The sequence below is a fragment of the Narcine bancroftii genome, chromosome 1, assembly GCF_036971445.1.
Source record: "Narcine bancroftii isolate sNarBan1 chromosome 1, sNarBan1.hap1, whole genome shotgun sequence".
Classification (NCBI taxonomy): domain Eukaryota; kingdom Metazoa; phylum Chordata; class Chondrichthyes; order Torpediniformes; family Narcinidae; genus Narcine; species Narcine bancroftii.
In genome coordinates, this window is record NC_091469.1 from 251,203,614 (window position 1) to 251,220,055 (window position 16,442).

General features: G+C 40.8%; 2 protein-coding genes across 5 annotated transcripts in view; one reads left to right on the forward strand and one right to left on the reverse strand.

The window, feature by feature from the left end:
* The window catches only part of LOC138741244 (prostatic acid phosphatase-like), a 74,304-nt gene extending 59,797 nt beyond the window's left edge, over positions 1 to 14,507 (forward strand). The window contains exon 11 of the mRNA XM_069895005.1: positions 7,350 to 14,507. Coding sequence (XP_069751106.1) covers positions 7,350 to 7,480 — 131 coding nt within the window. The 3' untranslated portion in view covers positions 7,481 to 14,507. The remainder of the gene's footprint in view (positions 1 to 7,349) is intronic.
* Positions 14,083 to 16,442, reverse strand: part of acp2 (acid phosphatase 2, lysosomal) — a 63,312-nt gene continuing 60,952 nt past the window's right edge. For all 4 annotated transcript variants that reach the window (XM_069895044.1, XM_069895019.1, XM_069895028.1 and 1 more), the window contains one exon: positions 14,083 to 15,274. In XM_069895044.1, the coding sequence (XP_069751145.1) occupies positions 15,126 to 15,274 (149 nt within the window). In that variant the 3' untranslated portion in view covers positions 14,083 to 15,125. The remainder of the gene's footprint in view (positions 15,275 to 16,442) is intronic.

Sequence of the window (16,442 nt, forward strand, 5' to 3'; positions counted from 1 at the left end):
CAGAAATGATGGAATGGTATATGTGAATGCTCTTCCTCCTGACTTGCCTTGGAATCATCCAGAGCTTTACTCCAGAAGGTCTGCAGATGCTGGGGTAAGAATGCAATACACAAATGAGCTGCAGAACTCGGGCCTGAAACATTGGTCACCTTTTACTTCCTATGAATGCTACGTGACCTGCTCCACATGATGGAGTAGTGGCCAGTTGGGGAACTCCAGCCCTCCCCAGAAAAGTAAAAAAAAAGACAGTGAAAAAACAAAGGCACAAACACAAAAACCAAAATAAAGTGAAAGTAAAGGTGTGGAGAAAATGGCAGCGAAGAAAGAAAAGCCAAAAGCAACGGAAGAAGAGAAGAAGAAAAGACGTCGGAAGAAGAAGGTGAAGGCCTTACCTGTGCGAGGAGGCCCGCCGTGGAGAGAGAAGCCCGCTCCCTAAGGTCAGTTGAAGCCCCGAACTCGGAACTACAAAAATGGCTCACAGAGCCAAGCAAAAGTGCGCAACCGCGCAAGACAAAAATAACACTGACGGGAGGGGGGACCAGCTGAGGAGTCGATCTCCACAGCTGAAATTGACAACCACAACAAAGCAGCAAGAGGAAAACACAGAAAATAACGAGAACAAGAAAGAAGAGAGTAAAAAGAAATCAAAGAAACAACAGATGACCAACCCAGAGGAAGAAGACCTGCATCAAGACACTTCTAGTAGAAATAAGAAGACCAAAAATACCCAACAAAATAAAACAAACAAACCAACAAGAAAACCAGAAGAGACAGAGGTAAAGGACACAGATCCTGGAGTGGACTCAGAAGAAGAGGAGGAAGAACACAGAGAAATGGAAGTTGAAGGGAAGGGCAAGTACATGGATATATATTTTTTAAAAATATATGGAAACAGTAAAAGAATGGCAATCACAAGAATTCAGTGAAATAAAAAGAAGAGTAAAAAGTACAGAAGAAAAAATGAATAGATTAGAGATGATCATGTCAGATATAGGAAAAAGAGTGGACAAGGTGGAAGAACGAGAAACAGCCATAGAAATGGAAGTAGATGACTTAAAAAAGAAATTAGAAGAATCTGATAAAAAAGTTAAAGAGACACACCTGTTAGCTCAGAAGATAGATATAATGGAAAAGTATAATAGAAGAAACAATATAAAGATAGTGGGCCTTAAGGAAGATGAAGAAGGCAAGAATATGAGAAAATTTATAAAAGAATGGATCCCCCGGGTCCTAGGAAGACCAGAATTACAGGAAGAAATGGAAATAGAAAGGGCACACAGAACATTAGCCCCTAAACCACAACAAAAACCAAGATCCATTCTAGTAAAATTCCTAAGATATACAACAAGAGAAAATATATTGGAGAAAACAATGAGGAAAATAAGAGAAAACAAAAAACCACTGGAATACAAAGGTCAAAAAATGTTTTCTATCCAGATATAAGTTTTGAACTCCTGAAGAAGAGGAAGGAGTTTAATACAGCAAAAACAATCCTATGGAAAAAATGATATAAATTTATGCTAAAGTATCCAGCGGTACTTAAAATAGTTATTCCAGGGCAGCAAAACAGACTATTCTTGGATCCGGAGGAAGCACGAAAATTTGCAGAACAACTACAAAACAGACAGAGAGAGGAAGATATGTAACGAGAACAAAAATGTCCACAAACTATATGTATGTGTGTATGTAGGTATATATGTGTGTGTGTATGTGTGTATGTATATATATCTATATCTATATCTATATATAGATATAGATATATATAAAAAATAGAATATAGGTAAGAACTAAGAAAGGGAAGAAAGGAAGTATGGGGGGAATTATGAGAGTGACCTTTGTTATATATGAAGATTGAAATGTTTTCTGGGGGGGGGCTGAGCGGGGAAGAGTTACGGTCACTGCGAAATCAGTTGACGCTTGTGAGTGAATTCACAAATCCAAATGGAGAGGGGAGATGTGGTTGCCCGACAAGGGACAAAGGGCAACTCAGGAAGGGGAGGGGAGAGTGGGGTTAAAGGAATTTTAGATAGGAGAATAAGGGAAATGTTTTATGTTTTAGAAATGTTGTCTTATAATGTGTTCAAAAAAAGAAGCAGAAATCGATAAGAAGGAAAGGTGATGATGAGGAAATGGAAAGGAAAGATAAACAAAGTATGAAATGGCTATGTTGAACTATATGACTTTAAATATTAATGGAATACATAACCAAATCAAAAGGAAGAAACTGCTAAATTTACTGAAAAAAAGAAAAGATTGATATAGCATTCGTACAAGAAACACACTTAACTGAAGTGGAACACAAGAAATTAAAGAGAGATTGGATAGGACATGTAACAGCAGCGTCATACAATTCAAAAGCTAGAGGAGTAGCTATATTAATCAGTAAAAATGTACCAATCAAAATAGAAGAGGAAATAATAGATCCAGCAGGGAGATATGTAATGATAAAATGTCAGATATATTCGGAGTTTTGGAATTTACTCAATGTATATTCACCTAACGAAGAAGATCAAAAATTTATGCAAGATATCTTTTTGAAGATAGCAGACACGCAAGGGAACATACTAATAGGAGGGGATTTCAACCTTAATTTGGATTCAAACATGGAAACTGGGAAAAAAATTAACAGAAAGAACAAAGTAACCAAATTTATAATTAAATCGATGCAAGAAATGCAACTTTTGGATATATGGAGGAAACAACACCCTAAGGAAAAGGAATATTCATATTATTCGGGTAGACATAAAACATACTCAAGAATAGACCTATTCCTGTTATCAGCTCACATGCAAGAGAGAGATAGGAAAACGGAATATAAAGCTAGACTATTATCGGACCACTCACCCCTGTTATTGACAATAGAGTTAGAGGACATCCCACCAAGAATGTATAGATGGAGATTAAACTCCATGGTACTTAAAAGGCAGGATTTTAGAAAATTCATTGAACGACAAATTAAAATGTATTTTGAAATAAATACGGAATCAGTGAAAGATAAGTTTATACTATGGGACGCAATGAAAGCGTTCATCAGAGGGCAAATAATAAGTTATGTAACTAAGATGAAGAAGGACTACAATCAGGAAACAGAGCAATTGGAAAGGGAAATAGCAAATATAGAAAAAGAATTAGCAATGAAGGAAGACACAACTAAAAGAAGAGAATTGGCAGATAAAAAAATAAAATATGAAACACTACAAACATATAAGGTGGAGAAGAACATAATGAAGACAAAACAGAAATATTATGAACTAGGAGAAAAAACGCACAAAATTCTAGCGTGGCAGCTTAAGACAGAACAAACTAAGAGAATGGTATTGGCATCAAGGAAAAAAGACAAACAAATCACATATAATCCAACGGAGATCAATGAAAACTTTAGAGAATTCTATGAACAATTATACCAAACTGAAAACGAAGGGAAAGAAGGCAAAATAGATGAATTTTTAACTAAAATTGAACTACCAAAATTACAAATAGAGGAACAAAATAAATTAACAGAACCATTTGAAATAGTAGAAATACAAGAGATACTAAAAAATCTACCGAATAATAAAACACCAGGAGAGGATGGATTCCCAATAGAATTCTATAAAACATTTAAAGATTTATTAATTCCTCCCCTTCTGGAAGTAATCAACCAGACTGATAAAACACAAAGCTTACCAGATTCATGCAAAACAGCAATAATTACAGTAATACCAAAGACAGGGAAAGATGCACTCGCACCAGCGTCATATAGACCAATATCTTTACTTAACACAGATTATAAGATAATAGCTAAACTATTAGCAAACAGATTAGCCAACTATGTATCAAAAATAGTAAACCTAGACCAAACTGGATTTATTAAAAAAAGACGAACAACAGACAATATCTGTAAATTTATTAACTTAATTCATGCAGTAGAAGGAAATAAAGCTCCAACAGTAGCGGTTGCTTTAGACGCAGAGAGGGCCTTTGACAGAGTTGAATGGAATTATTTATTCAAAGTACTACAAAAATTCAGCTTACCAGAAAAATATATTAATTTGATTAAAGCATTATATAAGGGGCCATTGGCGAAAGTGACAGTAAATGGATATATATCAAAACAATTTAACTTAAGCAGATCAACAAGGCAGGGATGCCCACTATCTCCCTTATTGTTCGCATTAGCCATAGAACCACTAGCAGAACTGATAAGAACAGAAAATAAAAGGGATAAAAATAAAAGACAAGGAATATAAAATCAGTCTATTTGCAGATGACGTTATAGTATACTTAGCAGAACCAGAAATATCAATAAAGGAATTACATAGGAAATTGAAGGAATATGGAGAAATGTTGGGTACAAGATTAATGCAAATAAAAGTGAAGCAATGCCAATGAATAATGCGGATTTCTCAAAATTTAAGAAAGAATCACCATTCAGATGGCAAACGCAAGCAATGTGATACCTAGGTATACAAATAAATAAAAACCTCGGCCATCTATATAAACTCAATTATTATCCACTAATGAAAAAATTACAAGACGACTTAGAGCATTGGAAAGACTTACCACTAACACTGATAGGAAAGATAAACTGTATTAAAATGAACATTCTCCCAAGGATACAATACCTATTTCAGACATTACCAATACGCTTAACAGAGAAATTCTTCAAGGAGTTAAAGAAAATAATAATGAAATTTTTATGGAAAGGGGGGAATCCGAGGATAGCACTAGATAAATTAACAGAATGGTATAAACAAGGAGGCTTACAACTGCCAAACTTTAAGGATTATTATAGAGCCGCACAATTAAGATACCTATCAGATTTTTATCAAACAAGGGAAAAGCCAGATTGGACTAGATTAGAACTAGATAAAATAGGGGAGAAGATACCTGAACACATATTATATAAATGGGATGAAAAATTGGTACAACGTAGGAATTCTCCAGTATTGCATCATCTGCTCAACATTTGGAAGAAGATTCATGTAGAAAGGAATAAAACAAATTACCAACTACCAAAACTAATATTGACGCAAAATCAGCTAATCCCTTTTACAATAGATAACCTTTCCTTTAGAGAATGGGAGAAAAAAGGGATCAAAAGAATAGAAAATTGTTTTTCGGGAAATAAATTATTATCCCTTGAACAAATGAAGGATAAATATAATATAATTCACGATACAGTGTTGGCATATAACCAACTGAAATCCTACTTGAAGGACAAATTGGGAAGCAGTCTCAGGTTACCAGAGGGAAGTAATTTTGAATATGTGATTACAGACACAATGATAATCAAAAAATTTGTAATAAACATGTATATTAAACTACAAGAAAAGGAGAATGAGGAAACAAATGGTAAAACTAAACAAAAATGGGAACAAGATCTAAAGATAAAGAATGAAACATGGGAGAAGTTATGCTCAGGAACTATGAGAAATACATTAAACACGAGGTTATGTATGATACAATATAACTGGATATACAGGCTATACATTACACCTCAAAAGTTAAATAAATGGGACCCAACAGTATCTGACAGATGTTTTCGCTGTAAAAAGGAAATGGGAACAACAATTCATGCAACCTGGACATGTGAGAAAGTGAAAAAATTTTGGGAAGATCTAAACCAGATATTAAATAAAATCACAAAAAGCAATATACCAAAAAAACGCAGAGATCTTCCTCCTAAGTAACATAAAAAACAAAGAATTTGGACTCGATTTGGATGGTGCACAAAAAAGATTTGTTATGATAGCCCTAGCTGTAGCAAAAAAATGTATTATGTCAACCTGGAAATTAGAAGATAACTTGAGAATACAACAATGGTATATAGAAATGAATAAATGTATTCCATTAGAAAAAATAACCTATAATTTAAGAAATAACATTACAATATTTGAACAAATATGGGAGCCATACATGAAACACAATAGAGAAAACCTACCATGGACATCTACCACCTCAAATGACAGAAGGAGAAGAGAATGAAAAGAACTGACTCAGTGGAATTTCTTGTTTATTTTTATTGAGTGACAACGTTGTTTGACGGGTTTAATGTATGTTATATTCTGAACTTTAAATAAATGGGAGGGGAGGTGAGGGAGTGGAGGAGGGAAGGGGGGAGAAAACGACATTGTATATATTTAAGAAGGAAAATGTATGTATCTTGATCAATATGGTTTATAGTGTGAAAATAAAAAATTTTTAAAAAAAGATCACGTGCTGGCATCATGTACCTGGGTTGCAATTTCTTTGAAAGATCAGCTGCAGGTTTAAGTGGGGGGAGGACTACGGGCTGAGATAGAACATGGCACATTCCAGCACAGCACAGTACAGGCCTTTTGGCCCACAATGTTGTGCCAACCTATGTAAACCTACTCTACAACAATCACCCCCTTCCCAACTTCACACACATAACCCTCTCTTTTCCTTTCATCCATGTACCTATCACCACCCCTGCATTACGTTCCAGGTACCCACCACTCTCAATATAAAACAAAGCATTTACCTCTGACATCTCCCTAAACTTTCCTCCCCCCCCCCCACCTTTAAATAGATGTCCTTTGGTATTTGTGCTGTCACCCTGGGGAAAATGTGCTGGCTGTCCACCCTGTCTAAGCTCCTCATAAACTTGTATTAGAAACCTCTATTAAGTCACACTCATCCTTCATCACTCCAAAGAGAAAATCCCTAGCTCTGTCGACTTTGCTTCTCCAATCCAAGCAGCACCCTGGTGAATCTCTTCTGCACCATCTCTAAAGCTTCCACATCCTTCCTGTAATGAGGTGACCAGAACTAAACCAAGAGTGGTCTGACCAGAGTTTTATAGAGCTACAACATTACCTCATGGTTCTTGAACTCAATTCCCTGACTAACGAAGGCCAACACACTATCCGTCTTCCTAACCATCCTATTAGCAGGTATGGCAACCTTGCGGAATCTATGGTCCTGGACTTCAAGATCTCTCTGATCCTCCACATTCATTCCGAAGATCCATCTTCTTGGGAGAGTAGGTAAGTTTTGGTTTTACCATCTTATACTGCCAATGACGCAGGTTTGAATCCAGCACTGTCTGTAAGAAAAGGAGACAGAGATCCTCTGCATTCTGAACCTCTTGGCCGAACATTACAGCACAGTACAGGCCCTTCGGCTCACGCTGTTGTGCCAACCTATACAAACCTGTTCAACAATCTTTTAAAAAACTTACCCCTAACGTCTCCCCTAAATTTTCCTCCCCTCACTTGTACAGATGTCCTCTCGCATTTGCTACTGACACCCCAGGGAAAAAGGGTGCTGGCTGTCCACCCTGTCTATGCCTCTCAATCTCATAGGCCTCTATGAAGTCACCAGTGCTGTGTTTTGCTTTGCAGGTGCGGTTCTGGGCTTGACACTGGGCGTGCTCATTGGTGTGTCAGTCCTGTTGGGGGCCGCCCTGTACTGGCACTGGAATCGAAAGATGAGAAGCCACAAGGTGCCAACTGGCAGCGATGAGCTTGCCTGACTGTCAGTGGCTTTGCTCCAAGCCAATGAAGAAGAGGAGCTCTGACCAGACTCGCATCCAAGCCTGTCCCAGGATGAGGGGGGCTGGAGATAGGGCACGGATGGCTGGGAGATGTACTAATCCATTGCTGTGTGGTGGGGAGCGCTGTTGCAGCCAGATGACCCACCAGCTCATGTAATTCATGTGGCTTCCAAACACCGTCCTCACCACCAATGATTGTCGATCAGGGTCTCAATTCTCTGAGTGCCATTTTACTTCCTTCCCATTCCCACCTTCAGTCCCACAACCTACTGTCTTGGGTCTAGAGAGCCTGGAACCCCACACCCTTGCACATTCTTCTTGTAACACTTTTATCCCTTGACCTCTCTGGGATGTTTGTCTGAGCTCTGAGCCCATCTCCCTTCAGCCTCATTGAAGAGTCTGAGCCTGATAACCATGTAATTTAACTGCAGCAACAAGCAGCCACACTGCCCCTTGAAGACTCAGTGCATTACTAGACGTCCATCATGATGATGGGAGTTTATTGTCGTATACAAAAGTACAATATACAAATACCCTGAAATTCCTGCTTGTTGCAGTGACATAGCCACGTGCAAGTGAGCTCAGAAATAGGAAGACAGGCCAGGTGAATTTGTGGCTGGGGAGCTGGTGCAAGGGGCAATTTTTTTGGATTATTGGGATCTCTTCAGGGGGAACAGAAGGTTACAATGAACAGGCCGATATCATGGCAGGCAGGTTTGCTAGTGATGCACACAAGGGTTTAAACTAGATTGGCAAGGAGGGATGGGATCCTATGTAGATGCCTAGTGAGGGGTTAGAGGTTTTAATGGGCAGGAGAAAGGCATGGTGTGAGGTGTTGATTTAAATTCTACCCATTTTAATGCTAGACGTTTGCCAGGTAAGGTGAATTAACTTGGGCATGGATAAACACATGTGAATGGGATGTGATAGCCATGACAGAAACTTGGTTAAAAGAGGGACAGGACTGGCAGCTTAACATTCCAGGGTATTGGTGCTTCAGGAAAGACAGAGATGGGGATAAAAGAGGACACTGTGTTGTATTATTGGTTAAGGAGGATGTCATGGCAATGGTCAGATGTGACATTACCAATGGGTCAACTAGTGAAGTGGAGCTGAGGAACAAGAAAGGCATGACCTCTTTGTTGGGAGTGTACTAGAAGCCCACAAATAGTCCACGGGAATTAGAGGACCAAATATGTCAGGAAATTGCTGCCAGCTGTAGATCAAGTAAGGGTATCAGAGTAGAGGGGGGAGGGGGAATTAACTTTCCAAATCTGGAAAAGGAAACTTACAAGCCCAGAGGACCCATAAACCCAGCAGCAATAGGTATTCACCAAGACAAATGGTTACTTAAACAAAAGTTACTTTTAATTATCTTTAAACGTGAAAACAGAATCACACTTTAACTTATCACTATTGACTTAATTAACCTAACTTTACCCCATTTTAATTCTAACCTCTTTCTTTCAGGTCACTACAGAGTTCATTTTTGTTTCTCTTATTTCAAGTGAAACATTAGGCAGCCAGTCCTCTCCTCTTGCATGAACGACAAGGGCTTTGACCACCGCTGTTTGTCATCCATATCGATGATTTTGTTGAAAATGTACTTGACCCGATTAGCAAGCTTTCAGATGACACTAAAGTATTTGGCAATTTAGATAGTGAATACAGTTGCCAAAGATTGCAGCAGGTTCTTGATTGGTTGGGCAGGTGGGGAGAGGAGTGGTTGTTGGAATTTAATACAGAGAATTGTGAGGTGTTACATTTTGGGAGGCCTAATACAAGTAGGGCCCACACAGTGAATGGTAGGTGTCTGGGGAGTGTTGTACAGCAAAAGGATCTTGGAGTACCAGTACATAGTACCTTAAAAATGGTGTCATGGGTAGATAGGGTGGTCAAAATGCTTTTGGCACATTGGCCTTCATCACAGTATTGAGTTGGGAGGTCATACTGCAGTTGTATAAAATGATGGTGAAGCCCCATTTGGAACATTGTGTTTCATTTTGGGGAGAGGGCAGAGGGCTGAGAAGGATCATTCTCTTAAAGAAGGGGGTAGGAGCTGGAGCAAGGGAGACAGAGAAACAGGGAAAAGGAGAGATTGGGGAGAGAGGTAAACGTTAATGCCAGGTGGTTGGAGAGTGCCAAGACGGAATTCAATTTGCAAGTAACCTCGATTTGGCAATGCATGAGCCCATGGACAGACATGTTGGTGTGGCAATGGTGTGGAATTGATGTGGGTGGCCACTGGGAGATCCTTGCTGTTGCAATTGTCAGAGTGAAGGTGCTCCATGAAATTATTCCACAGTCTTCCCATGTAGAGGAGGCCAGATCCAGGATGTAACCCCTACAGATTCACACAAGGTGTGGCTTCACTTGGAAGAAATGTTTGAGGCTCTGAATGTTGGGATGGAGGAGGCAAGAGGAGCAACTCTTACAGTCACAGGGGTAGTTACTTGGGGTGGGAGGGGAGTGCAAGGGATGGATGAGTGGATAAGGGAGTTATGTAGAGAGCCAATTTGAGAGAACGCAGAGAGGGGACAGGAACATGTAAGTTGGTGGGATCCCATTGGAGGTGGCAGAAATTAATATGTTGGATGCGGAGTCTGGTGGGGTGGTAGACAAGGTGAAGGTAAACATTATCCTTGTTACGTTTAGGGAGAGAAATGGTCAGGGCAGATGCAGGTGTGGGTTGAGGTGTCAAGCTGAAGAGGATTTACGAGGACATTGCCAGTATTTGGGGGCCTGAGCTACAGGGGAAGTTTGAGATTTTATTTTATTTTATTCCTTGGAGCCCAGGAGGGAATGAGGGGTGATCTCAGAGGTGTACAAAATCATGAGAGGGGTAGATCGGATAAATGCAGAGAGTCTTGCCCAGAGAAGGAGAATCTGTAACCAGAGGACATAGGTGAGAGGGGAAAGATTTAACAGAAACCTGAAGGGTAACTATTTTTATTGAGGGTGGTAGATGTATTGAATGGGCTGCCAGAGGGGGTGGTTAAGGCAGGTACTATGTAATGTTTAGGGGAAAAAAATGGATGAATACATGGATAGGATGGGTTGAGAGAGATATGTCCAAACACAGGAAGGTGGGATATTTTGGTTGGCATGAGCAAATTGGGGTGATGGGCTTGGATCCACAATGTGACTTCAATCCTCAAAGAAATTGTGTTCCTAAGTCATTGCTACCTGAGTTTAAATGATCCCATTCACAATCTTTGACTTGAATTACTTTCCCAACAAACTACTGGATTTTTGCCCTGACCTTGCCCATCTCTCCTGGTGCACTATTCCCCCCCCCCCCCCCACCACCGTCCTGTACATATGTACATATACATTTAAAAGAAACCTATTACAGCCATAATTTCAGGGGTTAATCCAATTAATTACCTTAATTATTGGTACTTGAAGCAATTTGTTTAGATTTTAGTCTCGTTGATGTTAAGCTCATTGTCCAGCTAGGCTGTGGAAATGGATGATGTATCACACATAAAGAGACCATTCAGACCATTGTCTCTATCCCTGCCTAACTCACCTCATTATGTAATAGAGAACAAGTCTTCATCACATCTGCATGTTGAAAGCTTCTGTCTTTCCCATCCTGCAGGCAGTGCATAAGTGCTGGACTCAGAACAGTCTTTGTTATCTCCTTTCCAATCTTTCAATCACTGCACCTTGGCTTTTGATCTCTGCTGATCTGAGAGCCTGATTTTGTGAAGTCTATGATGGATAGTTTTGAATAATGATATACCCTTTCTTGGATTGTGACCAGTAGCCACTGTCACATTGAAAATGTTATCGATATATTCCATTATTTTTGAAGTTTGAAAGCACTTTATGAAATAAGTTTGAAAATACAAAGTGATCTGGTAATTTTTTTATAATTTGTGGTGAAAGCTGATTTGTATGTCACATGTCTGATAAATGCTCTTTTGCTTTTTACAATACTTGAACAGGGTATGTACCATTAGTCAGAGGAACATAACACAGAACAGGCTTTTTGGCCCATCTTGTCCATTCTGGGCTAGTCCTATTTTCCTGCATTTAGTCCACATTCCTTTTTGACTCTTTCTATCCATATAGCTCTCCAAATGCCATTTGAATGACCAAGTAAGGACTGCCCTCAGTGAAAACGTTGCCCCTCAGACTACTCTTCAATCTCTCCCCTCTCGATTCCATGGTGTTACTGCGGAAACAAACATCCTGGGCAACACAAATTTTCCAGCAATTAAAAAACATGCTGCAAACACTCAATAGGGTCAGGTAGCAACTCTGTAGGGAGAAACGGTTCACACTTTAGATCAGGAAGCAAGTTTACACTTGCAGAAGGGGAAGGTCAAAGAGTTAGAATGTAAAGTGTGATTGGGTGGCACAGTTGGCATAGCGGTTAGCGCAATGCCGTTACAGTGCCAGCAATCGGGACTGGGGTTTGAATCCTGCGCTGTCTGTAAGGAATTTGTACATCCTCCCCGTGTCTGCCTGGGTTTTCCTCCCACTGTTTAAAATGTACTAGAGGTTGTAGGTAATTGGGTGTAAATTGGGCAGCATGGGCACATGGGCCTAAATGCTGTATGTCTACATTTTTTTTAATGAAACAAAGCGATTGAGTGATGAGCAATATTGGCTGAAAGAGGGCAGTGTAGGTCAAGATGTTTCTAAGGGAGGACCACTTCAACCTGGAATAGCAGAGAGGAAAAAGTAATAATGTCAGACTTCATTTTTTTTTAGGATCTGCCTGCCACTGGCAGAGCTAGTGCCCTGACAGGATAATATGCAACTTGGGAAAGAAGAGCCCCAGGTGCCCACGACCCTATCCTCATTGGTGGTAGCGACAGCTTTGAGAGGTGGTGTTGGATGTAGATGCCGCACATTCTAGCCACTGAGTGACTGTGGTGGAGGGAATGAAAATCTAGGTGATGGGGCAGCAATCCAGTGAGTTGCTTGGTCCTGGATGGACAATTTGAAGTTGTTGGAGCTGCACGCATCCAGGTAAGTGTGGAGAATCTGGTCCTATTCCCTACATGTTTTGTAGATGGAAAGACCTTGGGATGTTGGAGGGCAAATTACCCACTTCCTGGTCCCATATCCTTTGTTGCATCGAGTGCCCTCAAATGTTGCTTGCCACCACACAAGGTTAAACCCTTTCAGCTTCTTGTACTCATGGCTAATTTTTCACCTCCGTACTGTTTCCTTGCACCAACTCTAGATTTCTTACTTTATTCCCTTAATATCTAACAATGCAGTGATCTGTTTTGAATAAAGTGGTGATTAAGCCCCTCAGCATCGATGTCCAAAGAATCACTACCCTCTGGGTGAAGATTTCCCCCTCCCCCTCAGCTCAATGCAGAATGGCTAGCCCCTTACTCTGAAACTGTGACCCCTCTTAGCTTAGAATCCTAGCCAGGGGGAGAAACCAACTCTGCGCCTCCCTTGTCAAGTACTACACACAAGTGAGCTGGAGAAACTCAGCAGGTCACGCAGCATCCATAGGAAGTGAAGGGTAACCAACATTTCAGGCCTGGATCCTTCAGGTTGAAGCAGAAACAGGCAGGTAACTGAATAAAAAGGTGGGGGGAGGGAAAGAGGTCACGGGAGAGAAGTGAAAAGATTGGAGAAGTGATGGGGAAGAGGGTAGCTCTCTGATAGAAGGGATGGAATGGGGTGGGGAGCTGGCAGAAAGAAGACAGAGAGAGTGAAATGGGAGAGACTTGGGGAGGGGTGTTAACAGGAATTGGAGAAGTCAATGTGAATGCCATCTGGTTGTAGAGTGCCAAGAAGGAATAGGTGTTCCTCCAATTTACAGTGGCCTTAGTTTGGCAGTGCTTGCGGCCACGTTCGGATGTGGAGGTGTGTGGAATGAAAATGTTTGTGGAATGAAAATGTTTGGCCACTGGGAGGACCTTGCTTTTACAGCAGTAAGTGAAAGTGCTCAATAAAACCATTTCCCAGTCTTATGTCCAGTCTCACCGATATTGGGCAGGCCACATTGGGAGCACCAGATGCAGTAAACAACCCTGACAAATTGAAGCAACGTGTTGCTTCACTTGGAAGAAGTTTGGGGCCCCGAATGGTGGTAAGGGAGGAGATGTAGGCACAAGTGTTGTACTTCTTGCAGTCACAGGAGTAATTAATGGAAAGGGATGAGTGGATGAGGGAGTCCTAGAGGGAGCTGTCCCTACAGAAAAGGGAAGCTGTGACTAGTAGTGGGATCCAGTAATAACACGTTGGATGCGGAGGCCCATCTTTACTCTAAACTTGAGTTTCCATGACATTCACATAGTTACAAAAGCTAGTGGAACAGCACCTCATCTTCCTTCTACGCATGTTGTGACCTTCTGGATTTAATTGAACTCAACAACTTGGGGAGTTTAATTAAAATCAGATATCTGTAAGATGAGCTTACCTTGTTTTCCCCTCTCTTGGGTTGATGGTCGTCCTCCACTTAACCTTCCACACGTCATCCTGCTCTATATTTTGCACCTCCTACATACTTCAATCTCACTGCTCTAGGTGCCCAGATAATATTTACACTTTGTAATTAATCCGGTTTATCAAGAAAACAAGACTTGATCTGCAACGCAAGAGGCAGTAAAAGCATGTTTATTAAAGACATCACATAAAATTTTGAAAGTGCCACAGATCACCGAATTTAACAAATTATTTAGAATAGTGGAGTTTTTAAAAATAATCAAATAGGAATTGTAAGGGCCCTGTTTTCTATTTTTATGAGATTTTGAATTTGCTTTTGCTCAAACCCATCCATTTTGCTGTTGAAAAAAAAATTATCCATGGCATCAACCAGCTTTGGGGAAGGAGAACAGTCTGTTTCCATTTACCCGATTCTCACCACCCGCCCCCCCACCCCACCCACCACTCTCAGCATGAAGGAATAGACTCTTCCAAAGGACAAACTGGCCTCAGAGCACCTGATAATAAAAATATCCAGTTTCTCAAGTACAAAGGTTGAAACTACAGGGGGGGGGGGGGGGGGGGGGAGGGAGGGCACAGTGGAACAATAAAGGCTTTTGGCAAATTACTCCCATTATTCTAGTTTTAAGATATCCACTTTTACTACACGTTAAGGTATTTTCATTCTCAAATCCTACCAATACCAGCCTTGGGGACCAAGCAGGTGCCTATATAAACAAGTACCCAAAGGTGCTGGAGAAACAATAGGTCTTGCAGCATCTGCAGGAAGCAAAAGTCAGTCACATTGCTGATGAATGGCTCTGGCCCAAAGTGGTGGTTATCCTGTACACGCGGCTTGGGTCTGCAGAAGATGGAACAATTTGCAGTTACAGATCTAGTAACTTACTCTGATGCTCGTGGTCTGAGATGGAGCCAGTGGTGGCAGCCATGCCCACTGAGAAGTTTACTAATCCCATTCAGCTACACCATAAAACAACCAGGAAGGAATCAAGTGACCAAATCCAGTGCCATTTTAGTTTTTAGTTTCCTCAAGCTTCCTTCCATCAGCCATTGCTCCTTTACTGCAGAAATTATGCCCCTGATTATCAAAAAAGTGGGGTTATAACTTCTTATAAAAAAAACAAATTAAAGCCAGATAAAAAACAATTTAAAGCCAACTCCTCTGTGGCCAGGTTGGTCATGAGTGCCACTGTTCTGATCACATTAAGGCCATCTTCTTCCCTCCTTCTATGCCTGAGGAGACTTTCTGGTAGCCCTCGTGTTGACTCCAGTTGCAGCAGTACTGCCACACAGCCAGGAAGATGAGGACCAGAAGGCAGAAACTCCCAGCCAGGCCCAAGAGCAGATCTGTGGAGACACAGAGCGTGAGGAAGGCTATGTATATGGCCTTATAATCTGAAAACCATGCCACATGACTCACTGCCTGCACGCTGGACACTTTGCTTGAGAACTCGTGAACCCTCATCAGTTTCAGCAAACAGCCAATTAGGAACAGAACCTCTGAACTGGAAGGTAGGATGGGAAGAGTTTAACCCAGGGTAAATGGAACCACAGATTGTCAGAACAAGCTAACTTGAGACTTTAAAGAAGAGATTTTTCAGGAACAAGGGTGAAGAAAGCTCCTCATGATGACAACTATGGAGAGCAAGACGAAACAAGGGGGTGATTGATAAATGTCAATAACTGAAGAATATGAGGCTTGAGAAAGAGTGAAATTGAAACCGAGCACTTGCAATGGGCCACAGATTAGCAGAAAGGTGATGATATGTAGTGATAGGGAGAGGCAATGTAGGTTTAATAAGGGACAAGATAGGGCAGCCAGCCAACACATTTTTTCCCCAGGATGACATTAGCAAAATACCAGAGGACATCTATCTAAGGTGAGAGGGATTAGGGGAGGCATCAGAGGTTTTTCTTTTACACACAGAGAGTGGTGGGAGCCTGGAATGCATTGCCTGGAGTGATGATGTAGGCTGGCAAAATAGGGATATTCAAGAGCCTCTTAGGCACATAGATGTAAGAAAAATAGAGAGTTATGAGTGTGAGGTAGGGTTTTGGAGTAGGTTTACATACTATGGGCCAAAGGGCCTGTACTGTGTTGGACTGTTCCATGTTTTAATGGCTTTGCTCTGAAGTGTGCATGGACATTTGGGCCACAGATCTTTGCAGGTGGCAAAGGGTTTCAAAGGAGTTGTTTTCCCTTACAATGGCATCACAGGAAGATAGAGTAAAGAGAGCTTTTGGCACATTGGCCTTCATAAATCAAAGTATCGAAGACAGGAGTTAGGATGTTATGGTAAAGTTGTACAAGATATTGAAGAGGCTAAGTTTGGAATACTGTGTGCAGTTTTGGTCACGCAACTACAGGAAATATAATAAGATTGAAAGAGTGCAGAGGAGATTTACAAGGACTTGAGCTGAGTTACAGGGAAAGGTTGAATAGGTGAAGACTTTATTCCCTGGAATGTAGAAGAATGAGGGGAGATTTGACAGAGGTATAGAAAATTATGGGTAT